The following is a 19,998-nucleotide window of genomic DNA, read 5'->3' on the forward strand; positions in this document are numbered from 1 at the left end:
CAGAGGAAGAGCTGAATTGGTGGAAGAAGGAAGACAAAGAATAGTGCAGAAAGTCAGCAGAGGATCAGCCTGCAACACAACTGATTCCAGTTGTTTGACTCCAATAAATCCACAGCTCTGGTTTTACCTCCCCACAATCCAAACAGCTCACTCTCCACATGTTAAGCAACAGTGATAAAAACCCTACAGAGCAACAGAAGCCTATCAGGACATTATTGTGGTGTGTTTGTTGGAAGAGGATCATATGTTCTCTGAAGTAGATCCACTGCTGTGCAGTTAGCTGCAGTAGCTAATCCAGGAGACACTTCTGTTTCCTTTAGTTTGGATTTAGAGAGTGTTTTTGTGGAAGCTTTCAGAAGGCTGCGCTGCTCGCTCTGACAAATTCAGCTACTCTATTGAACCCTGAGCTGACTGTCTCCTTCTTGTCTGTCAGATCCATGTAGTGAAGGAGTTCAAAGACGGCGTGTCTCCTTACGCAAGTCGGGAGAGACTAGAGTCTCGCAGATCCATCCACAACTTCATGACTCACCCCGAAATATGCATCAAGGACTCGGAGCCTCAGATCCCTGTCATCAATGAGGCCGAGGGAGAAGACAACGCCCCCACTAAACGAAACCTGCTGCTGCTGAACCCCCTGCCATCTCTCCCATCCTTGCCCACCCAGACCGACACCACCATGTAACGCATCGTCCCACTGCACAAGGACAGCTCCAGGTCCGGTCTGATTCTGTCCAACTCAGCAAGGCTGCCGCTATGTCTGGGGAGCCCCCCTGCACAACCACTTCCTGTGGTCTGTTTGTACTGAGTTCATTCAAGGGTTTTGCTTCTTTTGAGAGAAGAATGAAAAACATTTTCAACACAGACTTGTCTGATTGGTTCTCATCAGGAGTTCACCTGCTGATTTTTAATGTTTCCAGGTTCTTTTAATGTTTTTTAATTGTAATGTTTTTTAATGTTTCTGTGTTCCGTTCCGACACAGATGGATGTTTTCTTCTTTACTTTAATAGACATGAACTCTGCAGTTGTTGTTAAGGAGAAAAGTGTTTGTGAGGTGATTAATAATCTTTTTCTGATCTGTAAATATTGATGTTGATGTTCAGATGTAGTCAGAGCTCGTTTCTGATGTGAGCTGACGTGATGAGTTCAGGTAGTTTTGTGTGGAAGATTAACTTTAAGGATCTGACTGAGATGTTTTGTCAGTCAGCTGTAATGAGGAGGGGGTTCTTACAGATGTGTTTGTTGACAGAAATGTGTAAAGTAAATGTAGTAAAAAAATTTCAAGTGTTTTTGTAAAACGTATTTTACCTTTTTTCAAAGATGTAAAACTAAACATTATTAAAAGTTAAAAACAACTTCCAGAGCAGGATGTTTGTGATGCAGCTTCACATTAGACAGAAGAAGAAATGTGATGATTCTTCGTTTCACCTCAAGAAGGATAACAAGTGCTTTCAGCAATCACACAAATATCAGGGTCAGCCACTCTGTCGCCATCCTAGGAAACGTAAATTTGCCTAACCCCAACCCCTAACCTGTATGCTTGTGTTAACGTGCTAAACCTTTAAAGTTAGCTGTGAGCATTTTAAAAAGCTAACGTCTGCATCCTACTGAATATTAGCTTCATGCTAATCGTTGGAAGCATGCTAAGCTTATGCTGGTCTGTATATCATGAGCATTACAGCCTAAATGGGGCTATTAGCATTGTGACTTTAAGCCATGTACCATGGGACGCTAGCAAATGTAGAACTTTAATTGATAGTAATTTATTTAATCATTGACTAGTGTCATGAATGGTTACATAAATGAATATGTAAAATAAAGAATGTATCAAAAGTAGATTCTGGTCATTTTGGTCACTGTCAGTTTTACAAAGAGGCCCCGTTGTAAAAAATAAAAGTACAATGCTGGCACACAATGAAATTTTAAATATTTGGGGGATGCAGATGTTAAAAGAGTAAACAAAATTAACTGACGTTTTGAATAGATCATCAAAGTACTACATTTGAGGTGATATTTAATCATTGATGTTATCAGAGACTCATTGCTAACAGCAGCCACATTCAGAACAAATTTAGAAAGATAGTACAATATTTGAATTCTGTTATTGCACGTTTAATGTGTACCTTCTCTTGACGTCCACGGTGCCCTGCTGAGAGCACTTTGTATTGACAAGCTGATTTGAGGGTCTTCCCTCACTGCAGGTCTCACTGTCTGCACGTCCATACAATGCTGCCTGTACACTGATCACTCCGATAACTGTTATACGCCAAAGGAGAAGTTGAGAAACAAGTTATTATATGTATTGATTATGTTTATTTGTACAATAATGATATAATGTATGCCATCTCAAGCAGGAATGGATTCTTTCCCCTCACTCTTATAACAATTTTTCTAGTCTATAAACCCCACAGGGAGCCAACAGACAACATGTTTTAATTCCAATCAAAGAATCCACTTGCTATTAGTACTCCCTTGTTTGGCTTTCTGGTGGTTACCCCTTAAAAGCCCCCAAAAACGAGTCTGAGAAGTTAAACCATTGCTGAAGTGCCTTAAACCTGCATTCTTTCTAATGGCCATCAGGGGGCGACTCCACTGGCTGCAAAAAGAAGTCCAATTGTATAGGAGTCCATGAGAAAATGAACTTACTTCTCTCTTGATTTGTTACCTCCGTAAACACTTTCTTGGTGAGTTTATTGTCTCAATAGCTAGTATCAAGTTTTCTTCAATACAGCATGATGTTCATTTTGTACATTATGGTCCCATTTAGAGTAAAATAGACAATAAAGCAGCACATGCTTTAGGGCGTGGCTATATAGTTATTCACAAGCCACTACCACAGCGACAATGTTGATTACATAACGTGCTGCTCAAAATGGCAGTTCACAAACCAATGGGTGACGTCACGGTGACTGTCTATTTTTTTACAGTCCATGTGTGTAACACAAAGTGTTTTAATGTCTCAACTTTAACTGAGTCAGTTTATCAAGGCCTTCAAACTTTAATGTACCATTCTTTGTGAACTCAAAGACTCAAAGTTCAGTTACACCACAGCTTGGACATTGGACATTGTAGCCGGTGTTGTGTGTTCAAGGCACATCTAAATATATATATATATATATATTTATATATGCAAATTGTAACATTGTCTTAGATATTCACCTGCTGTCATGAGTAAACATATTGCTGCCAGCGCTAGAAAAGAAACATTGCATCATTGCTTTTAAAGCTTAAAGCTATGCAGAAAATATGCTTTCTTTGCTGTCTTTCTGAGAGTTAGATGAAAAGATTGATACCACTTCTATATTTGTACTGCACATAAAACCCCGTAAAACTACAAAAACAAGATATATATATAGTAAGTGGATTTTTTAAACTTTCGTATAGAGCCAGGGTAGCTGTTTCCCCCTGTTTCCAGTCTTTGTGCTAAGCTAAACTACCAAGTTATTGGCAGTAGCTTGATACACAAACATGAGAGTGGTATACATATCCTCATATACTCATCAAAATCTTGGCAAGAAAGAGAATAAACGTGTCTCGGACAATGTTGCACTATTCCTTAAAAAAGAAAAAAACACATATGTATATACAATATATATATTGTATAATAAAGCAGTTTAGCTGATTCATCAAGAAAGCAGAAATCATATATTTTTTAAACTCAAAAACTTCTGATTTTATATTAATCCACAACATTATGGTTGCAGTTGTGTACTCACACAGTGTAGTGCTGAGTCCGAAGCAGAGCATGTTTCAGATGATCCTTAGGTCTTAGGTGAACAGTGGGGCTGATGAAGGTTGCAACAGACAGATCTGTATTTATTCTGTTGGGTCAAGAACTGCCCTTGCCTTAAGTGCAAAACCCTTACCCTATTGGCTGCTATCCATCTGTGTAAGATGTCAACACACAATTAAAGTCAGAAAGTATTCTTTACAAGGTGTGCACATGAAAGATGACAATGACTTGGTGTATACGGACTATGATGATCAAAAGGAAGAAGATTTCTCAATAAGTTGATTACAGAAGCACCACGAGGTAGAAAAAAGTCCTGAGACTCTTAAATGACAGCATTGCAAAACTCTGACCCTGTCTGTGCCAGCCTGAAAACACAGAGACTCATTCATGTCTCTAATATACTGTATGTCTATACCCTGCTCACACCACTGTATGACATAAACAGTTTTGCTCTGTTTGGAATTTAAAATAGTCTTTGCTATTAAGAAGTGATTCACCTCTCAGAGGAGCTGATGGATCTTTGAGACCAAACAGGTGCTCCAGTTGCTCTTATTTCACAATAACATGCTCTGTCTGCCTGGAAACTGACATAAAAGGTTGTTACATTGCTATTTTTTCTATGGACTTCCTGGAACAAATACAGCACCTTTTGTTATTCTTCGTCCATGGACTTCCTGGAAAACACACGGAGAGTCACCACAGTGGAGCGTAACCAGATCTGGTATTTTTGATCTGATAGGATTCATGAAGCTCTACTTGTGCATATTGCTTTATATTTTTATTAAAGAATTCTTAAAATAATAGCTTAATAACTTTAATCACAAACTGACGACACATGTTGCTGATTTAATGCGTTTTATTTAATGCATGTATATTGTGATCTTATGGTTTTGTCAGTAATGGCTCCTATGAGTTGATCACAAGAGGATCTGAAAGAAACAGATAAAAGATACTTTCTAGATCATTCAAGTAACTGTTTGCACAAAATGTTGTGTTACTAAAGTGCGGCTAAAAGAAATAGCATTTTACAGTTCATCATCGCAACTACATATGTGAAAAAACAACTAAAGATCAAGAACAAATGTAACTGCACTAAAACAAATGAATATTTTTGAATGAATAGAGCTAAAATTCTAGGATTGCAACAATCATCGCTGCACAGATGGTTGTTTAAGCACTTATGTGGATGCTGTACCTCTGCATCCCTGCTTTTTCCCCACCGCATACTGTTTTCCACATGTTTTCTTTTGCATATTCGGACCATAGACTAGCTTCAGTAGGGTGAAACAGTGCCAACTGGTTCTTGAGCTACTTACACTGACAGACGTAAGCCACCTCCAGGTACTTGTAAGTGCCAACACAAGGGTCTCCAAACACTGAGTTGCTTGCCTCGATAGTACAATTGTTTTTCCCGCCACAGCTGTGGAGGCAGAGTGAAATGAGGGAATAGAAGCTTGAAAGCAGTTGAAAGTTAATTGCATCAAAATTCAATCTGATTTCCAAAGCTTTCAACCTGTAGTTCAAGTTGACAAAGTGTGGGCAACTGTACCTCTCAGCAACTTTGCTGGTGGGGTATATGCAGTCGATATTTCCTGTCTGAGAGGCAGGCCGTTTGTAAGAGCAAGTGGTCTGGTCAGTGCGCCCATAATTAGCATGGTAGACAGATATAACCTGCCCTTCATCTGTCAAAAAGAGTTGGAGGAGTGTTGATGAAAATATAACAATACTCATGTTTATCATGTTAATGCACCACACACACAAAGAAGAGACAATGTGTTATCTTACCACAGTGCAGATGTGCCACAGAGTGCTCACATGTTATAAGGTGAACTGACAAAAATGAATGAAAATGAATCATGTTAGACACATTTTGCTTTTTAACTCCATAGCAACAATATACTTCCTGTTTGAATCAACCAAAGCTTCAACTGCAGGGCCAAAACCTTAAAGAGTATTAATGCAAAGTGAAAATAAGTTAAAACAAATAACAACATAATAATACTCCTAACGCTGATATTTTCATCAAAGGTGAAAAGATTGACATAGTTACTGATTTTAAATATCTTGGTGTGACACTGGATCCAAATTTGAACTTTGAGAAACATGTTAAAAAAACAGTTAAAACCATAAAGTACAACTTAGCAAATTTTAGACATATTAGAAACTGTCTCTCTTTGGACGCAGCCAAGATATTTATGCATGCTATGATTCTTTCCTATATGTCTTATTGCATCACATGTTGGGGGCAGACTGGAGAAACCGCCAAAAACAGTGATGCATTTCCATCACTGTAGGGTACTGGAGAAATACAATTTACTGAGCTTTGAGAATTTTAGATTATTCTCAAATTTGTGCCTAATTTATAAAATTTTAAATGGTTCGGACCCTCCTCCACTATGTGACTTTGTTTACACTCGCTCAGTAAGTTCTGTTAGATCCTCCAGAGTATCCTCTATACAGGATTGTATCATACCAGTAGTTGCACTGCATTTGGACAGTCAGCTTTCTTTGTGAAAGCCACAACTCAGTGAAATGTCCTACCTGATGATATGAAGAATCAATACATTCAAGGCCAAATTTTAAAAAATCTACTCAAGACTAATCAGCTGTGTGACCACTGAGTCTAAACTCCATCTATGGTCTTCTCATTAGTGCAGGTAGTCTTGCTTTTAATTTGATAAGTTTACATTATCAATTTCTAATTGACATTGTGGGTGTATGTGATGTGCTGTTATGTGTAGCTTTGCATTTTGTATGGTGTGTTCAGTGTTTTTTTTTTGCTTTGTACTGTTGTTGTGCTGTTGTATGTTTTGATTGCAGATGTAAATTAGCTTTAAGCTAACTCCGGTGCAGTGCATCTTTTATGATAAAAACTGTACACTGTCCTAATAAATAAATACAGTTAATAGGGATCACATAATAGGGAGGCACAGAATGCTACATCAATGTGACAACTCATGCAAATATAGATATTTCCTGTGTGTTTGAAAATCTTTTGACAGGTAACACAAAAAAACAAATAATAATGTAAATAAAGCAAGTAAAAAACAAGAAAAAACAGTTTAGGATTTTGCAGATTTGCTTTAGTTTTATGCACACAGGTGACTGACTTGCTGGGAGGCAGTCGTACTTGGTCTGCAAGTATTTATAGGTGCCACTGCAGGTATCAGATGATCCGAAGACATTTACGCTTAGTTCACACACCTTTTTTCCATCACACCTGCAGGGGAACAGAAAGAGCGTGATTCAGTAAAAATCACAAAAACCTGAAATACGCTACAGTGTTATGACAATGTAAGAGATTTTAATTCTTTCCTTATCCTGTGATGAATTAGTCATAACGTTGAAGAACACCCTCGACACAGGGATTCTGATGTAATGCACTCGTGTGATTAAGACCTGTGTTCCTGTGTAGGTCAAGCACTGAATATGAAAGCAGCTGATGAAGTGGATTGCACTGCAGCTGCTTGTTTGTAATATTTGACTGTAATACAAATGTTTGTAATATTGTCTTCTGTGTAGTTAAACATTTTTGTCTTGTTACGTTGGCGAACAAAGTAAAGTCTAATCTGATATTATTTAATAAACCACTTTAACTTGAGGAGGCTACATTCAAACAAAAGTGAAAGATGCCTTTCATATTTGGATATAGTCCAAAAAACCCAACGTGAGACACACTGCTGAGCACAGATTGAGAAAAGCTATGATGTGTGATGACGCTCTCATAGAGCATGTTGTTATTTTTTTTTATCAATGTCACAAGAAATGCAAGCAGGCAGTGATGATATCTTCATATCAAATGGCCCGTTTCCACTGGCCTAGTAAAGCAGCGGGCGGTGATCCAAGACGTTTTCACTGCATCCTGGGAACCAATCTGTGATCCTAAACCATGTCGCTGCACTAAACAGATTAGATGAACATACTGTATGTATGTGGCCACGCAGGTGACTGGAGAGGAAACCCAATTTTTGTGTGTACCTGGACTTCAGGACATCCACTGCGCCCTGCAGTGAGCACTCTGTATTAGAAATCTCCTGTAAAGATTTTCCCTCAATGCAAGTCTTACTGTCTTCACGTCCGTACAGTGCTGTCTGAACACTGATCACTCCAATATCTGTTACACAGCAAAGAGGGAGAAGACCGAGTTTAAGAAATAAATTAGAGACAGATTCTAAAAAGGTAATTGATGAATACTGCTGAGTGTGCAGATGAAATTAAAACAACACCAAACCTGCATCCCTATAGGCAACATTCATGATAAATCAAACCAACTCATAAGGCCAAAAGGACAAAAACATTTTAGTAAATAGAGTCATACTACAGCTCAGGCGATGAACAAAGTCGCCGTCACAGGTGGTAGCTGTCTCTAAGGGGAAACCTAAAAAAGAACAAACACATATGGAATAGTTTAAGTGAATGGCACATATATACTTATGTATTGAACTGTCCTCATACCATATATACATACAGATATTTACCTGCATTTACAAGCAGACAGGTTGTTGCCAGCACTGAAAAAGAAACACAACTATCAAATTTTTCTTCACAACCCATGAAAACAGAACAGTGACTGTTTTTAATGAACCATATAACAAAGTGATTCTGCTTCTTTAATCAAGAAAACACAAATTCTACAAAATCACAATCTGAAATTTCCCTACTTTTACATAAAGCCTTAATAGCCTTAATAAATGTTATGTAATCATCAGTATACTCACAGAACGTGGTGCTGAAGCAGAGCATGGTTTTACAGGATTCAATGGGACGTGGTGGGGACAGACTCGCTCAGTATTTATACATTTTGATCTGGGACAGTCCTGCCCCTATTGTGCAAAGTAAACTTGAACTTACTCAACTGGCTTCCAAATTGAGAAATACATGTCATCCAGTCTCAGAGTCACAAACAAGGAGACTGGAAGCTGAGAGGAGTTGCAGTTTGATCATCATTTGTGGTTATTCTTAGGTAGGGGTAAATAAAAATTAAATCTGGAATAATGTCTATACCTAAGCACTAAGCAAACATATATACTTTACAGCACTCATTGCCATATTCTGGTCAATACATGTGTATCTTTTACATAAAAGTTGACAAGATCAATTCTATCTGACCACTTTTAAGACCAGTTTGCATGTGTGTTAGAGCAAAAGTCTGTCTAAAAATTGCATTTACATACTACTAAATATTTTTACATCATATGTATCGATGGCACATGCATTATAATCACAGTGAACCTTTTTCTTTGAGACCAGTGGTTAGGATTAGGCTACAAAGATGGCAGGTTAGGGAAAGATAGTGGTTTTGGTCAAATGTAGACTGCACTTTGTCCTGCAGAGGGGACGGGTGGGGGCGCAAAATAAATAAATGAATAAATCGATTTCTTCAGTTGGGGAGGAAAAAAGCCAAAGGCCCTGTCAGTCCATGTCAACATTTTTGTGATAATGTAGGAAAAGGAACAAAAAAGAAAGTAACTCCCTGCTCCACACTGAGAATAATAAAACAGGGTGTTATTGTATTGTAAGTTATCTATTGCACCTTGTACCTGTAGCTTAACTGAATTATACTCTTCTTTGCTTTTTTCTCACTTTCCATCTGTTGCCTGAGGCCGTTTCCCTGTGACATGTGTATAAAATTCAAAACTTTTTCTGACCCAGTTATTCACATTATATTATATTTATGCCATTTTTACACTCAAATTCAGGCTAAATATTATTTTGTTAAAATATATCTTAATGATGTGATGAAAAGTTATCCAATATATGAAGTTAAATTAAACCAGCTTCGTGAGGAACAAAATAATTTGCACATTTTAAAGCTGTTTACCCGTTTTCCCCTCTTTTTCTTTATAGGCCTAATAACATGGTAATGAGGCGAGACTTTGTCTGAATCAATCAAAGATTTCCTGACAAACTAACCAAGGAATTAGAACAACAAAATGGCTCCTAATGTTGTCATGTCAAAGTCCAATGTCCAATGGCTTGTTTCAGAGTGACTTAATTGTTACATTGCTATTTTTTCTATGGACTTCCTGGAACAAATACAGCACCTTTTGTTATTCTTCGTCCATGGACTTCCTGGAAAACACACGGAGAGTCACCACAGTGGAGCGTAACCAGATCTGGTATTTTTGATCTGATAGGATTCATGAAGCTCTACTTGTGCATATTGCTTTAGAATTTTATTAAAGAATTCTTAAAATAATAGCTTAATAACTTTAATCACAAACTGACGACACATGTTGCTGATTTAATGCGTTTTATTTAATGCATGTATATTGTGATCTTATGGTTTTGTCAGTAATGGCTCCTATGAGTTGATCACAGGAGGATCTGAAAGAAACAGATAAAAGATACTTTCTAGATCATTCAAGTAACTGTTTGCACAAAATGTTGTGTTACTAAAGTGCAGCTAAAAGAAATAGCATTTTACAGTTCATCATCGCAACTGCATATGTGAAAAAACAACTAAAGATCAAGAACAAATGTAACCGCACTAAAACAAATGAATATTTTTGTATTAATGGGGTCAAAATTCTAGGATTGCAACATTCATCGCTGCACAGATGGTTGTTTAAGCACTTATGTGGATGCTGTACCTCTGCATCCCTGCTTTTTCCCCACCGCATACTGTTTTCCACATGTTTTCTTTTGCAACTGGTCCTTGAGCTACTTACACTGACAGACGTAAGCCACCTCCAGGTACTTGTAAATGCCATAACAAGGGTCTCCAAACACTGAGTTGCTTGCCACGATAGTACAGCTGTTTTCCCCATCACAGCTGTGGAGGCAGAGTGAAATGAGGGAATAGAAGCTTGAAAGCAGTTGAAAGTTAATGGCATCAAAATTCAATCTGATTTCCAAAGCTTTCAACCTGTAGTTCAAGTTGACAAAGTGTGGGCAACTGTACCTCTCAGCAACTTTGCTGGTGGGGTTTATGCAGTCGATATTTCCTGTCTGAGAGGCAGGCCGTTTGTAAGAGCAAGTGGTCTGGTCGTTGCGCCCATAATTAGCATGGTAGACAGATATAACCTGCCCTTCATCTGTCAAAAAGAGTTGGAAGAGTTTTGATGAAAATATAACAATACTCATGTTTATCATGTTAATGCACCACACACACAAAGAAGAGACAATGTGTTATCTTACCACAGTGCAGATGTGCCACAGAGTGCTCACATGTTATAAGGTGAACTGACAGAAATGAATGAAAATGAATCATGTTAGACACATTTTGCTGTTTTTTTTTAAATCACACCTCTTCCTATCAGTGTCATAATTCAGTCAAATCAGATCCAACTATGGTCATAAAAACAAGTGTAGTTCACCACTAACTCCATAGCAACAATATACTTCCTGTTTGAATCAACCAAAGCTTCAACTGCAGGGCCAAAATCTTAAAGAATATTAATGCAAAGTGAAAATAAGTTAAAACAAACAACAACATAATAATAGGGATCACATAATAGGGAGGCACAGAATGCTACATCAATGTGACAACTCATGCAAATATAGATATTTCCTGTGTGTTTGAAAATCTTTGGGCGTGTAACAAAAAAACAAACAAACAAACAAAAAACCCATGAGCCATAAGCCTGTAAATAAAGCAAGTAAGAAGCAAGAAAAAACAGTTTAGGATTTTGCAGATTTGCTTTGATTTTATGCACACATGTGACTGACTTGCTGGGAGGCAGTGGTACTTGGTCTGCAAGTATTTATAGGTGCCAAAGCAGGGATCAGATGATCTGAAGACATTTACGCTCAGTTCACACACCTTTTTTCCATCACACCTGCAGGGGAACAGAAAGAGCGTGATTCAGTAAAAATCACAAAAACCTGAAATACGCTACAGTGTTATGACAAAGTAAGAGATTTTAATTCTTTCCTTATCCTGTGATGAATTAGTCATAACGTTGAAGAACACCCTCGACACAGGGATTCTGATGTAATGCACTCGTGTGATTAAGACCTGTGTTCCTGTGTAGGTCAAGCACTGAATATGAAAGCAGCTGAAGTGGATTGCACTCCAAAAAACCCAACATAAGACACACTGCTGAGCACAGATTGAGAAAAGCTATGATGTGTGATGACGCTCTCATAGAGCATGTTGTTATTTTTTTATCAATGTCACAAGAAATGCAAGCAGGCAGTGATGATATCTTCATATCAAATGGCCCGTTTCCACTGGCCTAGTAAAGCAGCGGGCGGTGATCCAAGACGTTTTCACTGCATCCTGGGAACCAATCTGTGATCCTAAACCATGTCGCTGCACTAAACAGATTAGATGAACATACTGTATGTATGTGGCCACGCAGGTGACTGGAGAGGAAACCCAATTTTTGTGTGTACCTGGACTTCAGGACATCCACTGCGCCCTGCAGTGAGCATGCTGTATTAGAAAACTGGTGTGAAGGTCTTCCCTCAATGCAAGTCTTACTGTCTTTACGTCCGTACAGTGCTGTCTGAACCCTGATCACTCCATCATCTGCTACACAGCAAAGAGGGAGAAGACCGAGTTTAAGAAATAAATTAGAGACAGATTTTAAAAAGGTAATTGATGAATACTGTTGAGTGTGCAGAAACTTTTTAGGTGATGCTGCACTATCAATAAACTGAGGTTGAAGTTGATAAATACTTCATATGATTCAGTCACTTTGTCATAATTATTTGTTCTAAATAGACAGTAACAAAACTTGAATAGAATAAACTTAAATTGTACTGAAGAAAATACTGAAACAGATTCTGTTCATGTAACAGACACATGAAAGTCTTTTCTTCATAATACAGAAAAAACCTGTAACATTTAGACATGTTTTATGCCTTAACACTGGTTTAGTCAGATGATGAAATTAAAACAAAACCAAACCTGCATCCCTATAGGCAACATTCATGACAAATCAAACCAACTCATAAGGCCAAAAGGACAAAAACATTTTAGTAAATAGAGTCATACTACAGCTCAGGCGATGAACAAAGTCGCCTTCACAGGTGGTAGCTGTCTCTAAGGGGAAACCTAAAAAAAAAACACACACATATTGAATAGTTTAAGTCAGTGGCACATATATACCTATTAGGGATGTGCAGAAAGCCCAGTATTTGTATTTGTATCTGTATTTGTTGAAGCAGCAACATTATTTGTATTTGTATTCGAATAAAAGTGGAAAGAGGCTTAAAAATCCTGTTTTTGTTTTTATTGTGCTTTTAATTTTAGAAAATTAAAGTGTTACAATAAGTGTTCATGAATAAACTACCTTATGAAGGAGGTCCCCACACCTAGTCTTGAACTGGAGTCTCCCAGATCATAGACGACTGCACTGACTACTGAGCAAAAACTTAATTCATTGCCTCATTGCAGACAGACCTCTACCTCTTTATACACCCATAACACAGAGACAGCACAGCGTGTAACATGTAGGAAAGAACTTCAAAGGCGATTATTGCTTTGTACTTTTCATTTATTGCCTATTTTTTACAACCCAACTTTCTTATGGGTATTCCCTTGAGAGTCAGTAGCTCAGCTTTATCTCTGGCAAACACCCCCAACTCTGGGAGTGATGTCCAAATTAAGAATCTTGTAGCAGGTGGATGTGGCTACCCTCGTTGAGACCTGCTGATAGATGTAACAGCTGAGCAGAGCAGAGAGACTGAGATAGTGATGTAACAAACCTGCACGCTGGTTTTTGACTTTTTTTTTTTTCTTCCTGAAAACAAATAATTCTTTAAATATTTGTATGAAACAAATATTCATAAAAAAACAAACAAAAAACCCCACTATTTGTGCTTTGCCAAATAACATATTTGTATTCTGGCACACCCCTAGTACCTATGTATTCAAGTGTCCTCATACCATATATACATACAGATATTTACCTGCATTTACAAGCAGACAGGTTGTTGCCAGCACTGAAAAAGAAACACAACTATCAAATTTTTCTTCACAACCCATGAAAACAGAACAGTGACTGTTTTTAATGAACCATATAACAAAGTGATTCTGCTTCTTTAATCAAGAAAACACAAATTCTACAAAATCACAATCTGAAATTTCCCTACTTTTACATAAAGCCTTAATAGCCTTAATAAATATTGTGTAATCATCAGTATACTCACAGAACGTGGTGCTGAAGCAGAGCATGGTTTTACAGGATTCAATGGGACGTGACCGTTGACGCTGATGGTGGGAACAGACTCGCTCAGTATTTATACATTTTGATCTGGGACAGTCCTGCCCCTTTTGTGCAAAACAAAACCCAAACTTACTCAACTGGCTTCAATTTCCAAAATGAGAAAAACATGACAATCCCATGAGGGAGGGTAGACATCCAGTCTCAGAGTCACAAACAAGGAGACTGGAAGCTGAGAGGAGTTGCAGTTTGATCATCATTTGTGGTTATTCTTAGGTAGGGGTAAATAAAAATTAAATCTGGAATAATGTCTATACCTAAGCACTAAGCAAACATATATACTTTACAGCACTCATTGCCATATTCTGGTCAATACATGTGTATGTTTTACATAAAACTTGACAAGATCAATTCTATCTGACCACTTTTAAGACCAGTTTGTATGTGTGTCAGGGAAAAAGTCTTCTAAAAACTGCATTTACATACTACTAAATATTTTTACATCATATGTATCGATGGCACATGCATTATAATCACAGTGAACCTTTTTCTTTGAGACCAGTGGTTAGGATTAGGCTACAAAGATGGCAGGTTAGGGAAAGATAGTGGTTTTGGTCAAATGTAGACTGGGCACAAAATAAATAAATGAATAAATCGATTTCTTCAGTTGGGGAGGCCCTATCGGTCCATGCCAAAATGTAAATGTAAAAAATAGTTACGTCTGTGTATGTTTGCTTATATCAAGACTATGTTTATATCTGTGTAGTTTCCCTATAGGAATTTTACCTGATGAGTGTCTGACTACTGAAATATGTACATTGAGAACAATGTGTAGGGTTATTTTGAGGTCTTTCACAGTCGGAGTTTATGATCTGTCCTTGTGCAGGACTCATTTTAGAAAAAGGAGGCTGAGCCAGTGTAGGAAAAACAACTTCAGGAATACTAATGTCTCAATGTTTTTGTGTTTGTTTTTTTGAGTTTGGAAGGAAACAAGCCAAAGGCCCTGTCGGTCCATGCCAACATTTTTGTGATAATGTAGGAAAAGGAACAAAACAGAAAGTAACTCCCTGCTCTAAACTGAGAATAATAAAACAGGGTGTTATTGTATTGTAAGTTATCTATTGCACCTTGTACCTGTAGCTTAACTGAATTATTCTTTTTCTGACCCAGTTATTCAGATTATATTATATTTATGCCATTTTTACACTCAAATTCAGGCTAAATGATTATTTTGTTAAAATATATCTTAATGATGTGATGAAAAGTTATCCAATATATGAAGTTAAATTAAACCAGCTTCGTGAGGAACAAAATAATTTGCACATTTTAAAGCTATAGTTTACCCGTTTTTCCCCTCTTTTTCTTTATAGGCCTAATAACATGGTAATGAGGCGAGACTTTGTCTGAATCAATCAAAGATTTCCTGAGAAACTAACCGAGGTATTAGAACAACAAAGTGGCTCCTAATGTTGTCATGTCAAAGTTTCCCAAATACATACAGACTACCATTTGGTATCGGAAACAGCATGGTGATGTTTATGTCCAATGGCTTGTTTCAGAGTGATTTAATTTTTTTTAATTTTGCAGTTTCAAACTGTGGATTGATGTGAAGTGATTGATAAACAAACACAATGGAACCATCTGTAACTTTATAGGGGTCCCTGGTGGTAGTGGAGAGAAATTAAAGACTAGAGAGTATCTGCAAGATCTCATGTCTTCTGTGACTCACCAACACCATCTACTGGTGTTTGGAGTTTAGTAAAATACACCACTTTTTAACTTGTGATGACTCTCAGTCTCATATACTATAACTTTGTGGTAGCATATGCAACAACACTGGCATGCTTATATATGAGAATATATAGTAATATATATATATATATATAAGAATCTATAATAACGCTAAGAACAACATAATGAAATACATAATTAATGGGTGTCATTTTTCCTCTGGCTTTCAGAGAGGTGTAAGTGCTGTTGGCACTACTGGTGGGTTTTTGTTGGGTGGAGAATTGAATAAACTGAAAATTAAAAAAAAATTAAAAAATATGGCCAACCTTATTTTATTGCTATATGTCACAACTGAGAGATAAGTTTATAAGAGTTGGACAGCTCCTCACAATGTAATGGTTAACCAGTAGGTTTAACTGACTCCCAGTTGTGTTGCTGTGCTCACAGTCTGATTAGATTTTACATGATTAGATTTAGATGACTCACCCTCAACCTTGGGCAGCTCTGTGTATTAATTACATTAGAGTGACTACAGCACAGTGTGCATAGCCACCTGGAGCTGGACTATACAACTATAGAACACCGCTGTGATAATAAGCAACAGATCAGCCAAAGAATATGAAATGCTTCCGCTCTCAGTGGGGAGTCGACACCCTTGGAGTACAATCCACAGAAGATGAAGGAGCTTTTCCCCCCTTTCTTCCATATGTGGGTCATATGTAGTCACCAGAAAGTCTTTCCTTGTCCCCTTTCTTCAGCAAATAATGCAACAAAATCCCATTTTGTTACCAAGATCAGTGTTTTAAAGAGACTTGAAATAGGAGTCAGAAAAGGACATGTCTTTAAAATCACTTTGAGTACAAATTGAACAGTATGTTGATTATCTACTCTTGAAAACTGACAACTGCAATGTGTCGATAAGAAATCAAGAATATAGAAAAACTAACCTGAACAACATTTTCACAGTATGCAAATATTCTTTTTCATGACATATATCCCTATAAAGTTCATTTAGAAAAAGATGCCAGCTTTAAAAAACACAGTAATACATGACAAACAATACAAATGTACAGTAAGACATGATTGAGTCAGTAAAAGCACAGCCACAATTTAGCAAATTCATACATATTGCAATCTGTTGAGACATAATCCAAAGAAATTACAGTCATGATGTATGACCTTTGAATAGACTAACATTCCCTGAAGGTTGAAGAGATTTTGTTAAGCTTAACATTGCCTCTATAGTTGGGTTTGAAAGTAGAGGTGTTTGCGGAGGAAGTTAAAGGAACCAGGCATTTGCTTGTAGAGCCCCTTTGCAGAGTTTTGGGAGACTTCGTGGTTCACCTGGAAATGAGCAGTCAATAATCACATGTGTGTATGATGAAATCATAAATGTTCAAGGGGATTCAATATGACTCCAGATAATTTTACTGGTACAGTATGTAGTAATAAAAGAAGCTCACCATCATCAACATTGTGCCCAAGTCATCGGTAGCAGCATTTTCCTCAAGGATGCGGTCCAGAGTCTCTACGTACCAGGAACCTGACTGAGTGTCTCTCCAAGAAACGTAACCTGTATTTGTCATATTGAAGCATTAGGAAGACCGACACACATAGCAAGTCAAGTCTATCAATATCTGTGACTTGCATCTGAAAGATTGTTATCATTAACCAAACACACCGGGAAAAGTAGAGTAGGACACCAGAATGTCACTTGGGGTGGGCAGCGTGGCTCTGGCGTCCGGTTCATCGGACATGCTGAGAGAGTCGCTGCTGGAGGACATCGGAATGGCGTCCGTCTGGTCATCTTCTCCACCCATGGATGGTTCGAACTCGTCGGGGGACACTTCAAAGCCTGTGTCTTTTTCACCTCGAGGATGAAAACAAACATTTCCCTTTGAGACCACTTTAAATGTATGTGTAACCTTTGAATGCTGCATGTAGGATTATCCATTTTACACATGATTACTTTGAGTTATTCAACATTCAAGGTTAGCTACCTCCTCCACAGGCCTGGATGAAGAAGAGTTTGGGTTTTCCTTGTAAAGACGGGCAATGCTGGCCATTGAGGTAGTTTGTGATGTACTGAACTGGGACGTACTGTCCGTCCACACCATACACGGCACCAGGGAAGCGGCTGTGACTCACCTATATAGTAGATATGAGCATACATCAGGTCTTAACAGTCATCTGGATCTGAACTCTGGTTGGATTTTATTACAAAACCAGCGGACAGAATACATTTTACAACTCTAGCCTCTGCGGACACAAAAGCAGACATTTCATCGAAGGGGCACTCCAACTATTTGGTACTACACTTCCATAAAGTTGGGGGACCCTCCAGAGATAGACTAAAAAAGGAATGGCCATGTTGAAAGCAGAAGCGGTGGAGATATCCTGACCTTTAATGCCTAATCTAGTGCAAGGCCCCAAACCACTAGATCCTTCACTTCCCATAATGCAAGTTGATAGTGTTTGTTTATTCAACCATCTCTATGTGGTGTCTGCCCATGTCTGACAAAAACAGCCTGTTCTCACTTTGTAGTATAGGCTTTCTATTATAAATCTAAGGGCACTTCAACTTTGACCAAACTCCTCCAGAGTCACAAAAGATGATGAGTAAAGTGAACTTTATGTATAAAATTGGTGGATAAAGGGGCACCTTTACTAGCTGGTATAATATTAATTCCAAAGACTGGGTGTGTAGTAATCTGCACATGATGCAGCAACTTTTATCATGATCATGATTGTGATTGTGATATCATAATCAATGTGGACTGAAAAAAAAGGAAAACTTACCTCAGTCCCATGGGACAGCATGATAACCACACAGCAGTCATACTGGGAATGGTCTTTCTTAGACAACGCTGACAGTTCATGTTTGATTTGCTGAAATGTGGAGATAAATATTACCTTCACAGACATGAGCTCCAAGTTCTACATTTGGTGTCAGACATGCAAAAACAGGAATTGATTCTTACTCTTTGTTTCAGGTTTGTCCTCACTTCCACAATAAAGTTGAGTGCCTTGAATCTTCTCTCCAGCTTGTCGCTGTCTATGTTGGAACCTGTGCGATTGTTCAGGTCGCTCTGCGCTTCAAACTCCACGTTGTTTATGATGAGACAGTGTCCGCATGGCGTGGCATCCATTTTATAGCTCTAACATACAAAAGCAAAAGAAAAAGGCATAATGTAAATATGTAAACAAAGCATACTCATGTTGTATGTTTATACTGCAACACAGAACTGCTTTTCTGTCTGTCTTTCTATTGGTTGTGAAGTGCATAATAAATACATGGTGCTTACCTGAAAACTGTCCCGCCGTGTCCTGCCTTGTGGCCTTGGTCTTATGTTCTCCCTCTCAGGTGCTGAAACAAAAGCATCAATATGTGTTAAATATCAAGGAACTAAACAGACTATCACCCCAAATGTAAATTAAACACATAGCTTACATGGACTGGGAGTAGTACTGGGTCTCTGTATTGGATAGACAGGGGCAACATCTTTTCTTTGCTTATCAACATCCATTGGAGAAGCTATTAAAGGAACAAGGAGAAATAAATCACAGCAAAATATTAGTATCATATTACGAGAACAGAAATATAAATGATTGTGGGTATGTGCCTGCTGCAAAGATTAGCTTTAAAGACAGTTCTGACATTAATACTACTTTAAATAATACTAATAATACTTTAAATACATCATAGCACCACACACTTACTAACTGGAAGAGGCTGGACAACAGGGCGGACAACCCTGGTGGGTGATGAGGGCTGGAGCTGAACTGCTGGTGGAGCTGCATTTAGTAGGAGCTCAGCCAAACTGTGCTGATCTGTCTCCTCAAGACACTCCAGAAATAAAGGAAAAGCCCGGCTCCCGCGGGTCTCTAGGTCCCGGACTAACTGTCTGGCCTGATCACGCCTGACCCCTGCGCTCTGACAGGAGACATAGCGTCACGTTAAATGTTGCTCTGAGCGTTCAAACATCGCACAAACATGAACCTCGACACCGTGAAATACACAGCCACCCTACCTTTATCTCATCGATCATGTCTTGGGTGAAAACTCCTTTTTCAAGAAGGCCATCGTAGAGTTTGGATGGGTCCAAGTCTCTCACGAGATTGATCCTGTTGCGCTGAAGAATCTTCTTGTGTGTTTCCTCCATTTTTCATTCAATGCTAACAACCCTGACCCGAGGAATAACTGTTACCGACGAAAGCTGTAACTAACAAATTGTGTAAGGTTTTCTTTTAAAAAAAAAAAAGTTAGTCAGTATCGTAAAATGTGCGAAATGACTCGCTGAAGTCTCCTTTTCATTTCGCTTCGCTGTTTTGCTTGCATTAGCCACTTCCTTGTTTACATCATCGTTGCATATGATTGGTCCACTGAGAGAGCCTCGTTGGGGGAGGGGAGGGGGGGGTACG

The 19,998-nt window shown here is 38.2% G+C and overlaps 3 protein-coding genes across 5 annotated transcripts in view; 1 reads left to right on the forward strand and 2 right to left on the reverse strand.

Annotated features, from left to right (window-relative positions):
- LOC122982125 (plasma membrane calcium-transporting ATPase 1-like) overlaps nucleotides 1-1,833 on the forward strand; it is a 28,828-nt gene extending 26,995 nt beyond the window's left edge. For all 3 annotated transcript variants that reach the window (XM_044351167.1, XM_044351168.1, XM_044351169.1), the window contains one exon: nucleotides 434-1,833. In XM_044351167.1, the coding sequence (XP_044207102.1) occupies nucleotides 434-682 (249 nt within the window). In that variant the 3' untranslated portion in view covers nucleotides 683-1,833. The remainder of the gene's footprint in view (nucleotides 1-433) is intronic.
- A 2,735-nt stretch (nucleotides 1,834-4,568) lies between these two features.
- LOC122982257 (rhamnose-binding lectin-like) lies at nucleotides 4,569-13,905 on the reverse strand. The gene is made up of 17 exons (XM_044351443.1): nucleotides 13,832-13,905; nucleotides 13,592-13,624; nucleotides 12,675-12,734; nucleotides 12,071-12,206; nucleotides 11,402-11,511; nucleotides 10,871-10,915; nucleotides 10,635-10,767; nucleotides 10,402-10,505; nucleotides 8,449-8,514; nucleotides 8,209-8,241; nucleotides 8,049-8,108; nucleotides 7,709-7,847; nucleotides 6,841-6,950; nucleotides 5,516-5,560; nucleotides 5,280-5,412; nucleotides 5,047-5,150; nucleotides 4,569-4,659 (listed from the first exon to the last, which is right to left on the reverse strand). The coding sequence occupies exons 1-17, from the start codon at nucleotides 13,854-13,856 to the stop codon at nucleotides 4,637-4,639; spliced, it is 1,359 nt and encodes a 452-aa protein (XP_044207378.1). The 5' UTR covers nucleotides 13,857-13,905; the 3' UTR covers nucleotides 4,569-4,636.
- Nucleotides 13,906-16,353: 2,448 nt separating this feature from the next.
- Nucleotides 16,354-19,938, reverse strand: casp9 (caspase 9, apoptosis-related cysteine peptidase). The gene is made up of 10 exons (XM_044352002.1): nucleotides 19,608-19,938; nucleotides 19,297-19,510; nucleotides 19,028-19,111; nucleotides 18,882-18,943; nucleotides 18,558-18,734; nucleotides 18,376-18,465; nucleotides 17,577-17,724; nucleotides 17,258-17,446; nucleotides 17,040-17,149; nucleotides 16,354-16,920 (listed from the first exon to the last, which is right to left on the reverse strand). The coding sequence occupies exons 1-10, from the start codon at nucleotides 19,737-19,739 to the stop codon at nucleotides 16,816-16,818; spliced, it is 1,311 nt and encodes a 436-aa protein (XP_044207937.1). The 5' UTR covers nucleotides 19,740-19,938; the 3' UTR covers nucleotides 16,354-16,815.
- Nucleotides 19,939-19,998: the final 60 nt, after the last annotated feature.

Source organism: Thunnus albacares, chromosome 5 (assembly GCF_914725855.1).
Source record: "Thunnus albacares chromosome 5, fThuAlb1.1, whole genome shotgun sequence".
In the NCBI taxonomy this organism is placed as follows: domain Eukaryota; kingdom Metazoa; phylum Chordata; class Actinopteri; order Scombriformes; family Scombridae; genus Thunnus; species Thunnus albacares.

Excerpts from the sequence above, each read along its gene's own strand:
- LOC122982257 (XM_044351443.1), bottom strand. The coding sequence starts at position 13,856 with ATGCTCTGCTTCAGCACCACGTTCT. Across the intron at positions 8,515-10,401 it reads GGTGGCTTACGTCTGTCAGT|CGAGTCTGTCCCCACCACGT; the intron begins GTAAGTAGCTCA and ends ATAAATACTGAG. Across the intron at positions 5,413-5,515 it reads TGTGGCACATCTGCACTGTG|ATGAAGGGCAGGTTATATCT; the intron begins GTAAGATAACAC and ends TCTTTTTGACAG.
- casp9 (XM_044352002.1), bottom strand. The coding sequence starts at position 19,739 with ATGGAGGAAACACACAAGAAGATTCTTCAGCGCAACAGGATCAATCTC. Across the intron at positions 18,735-18,881 it reads CACGGCGGGACAGTTTTCAG|AGCTATAAAATGGATGCCAC; the intron begins GTAAGCACCATG and ends TTTGTATGTTAG. Across the intron at positions 17,150-17,257 it reads GTCCTACTCTACTTTTCCCG|GTTACGTTTCTTGGAGAGAC; the intron begins GTGTGTTTGGTT and ends TGACAAATACAG.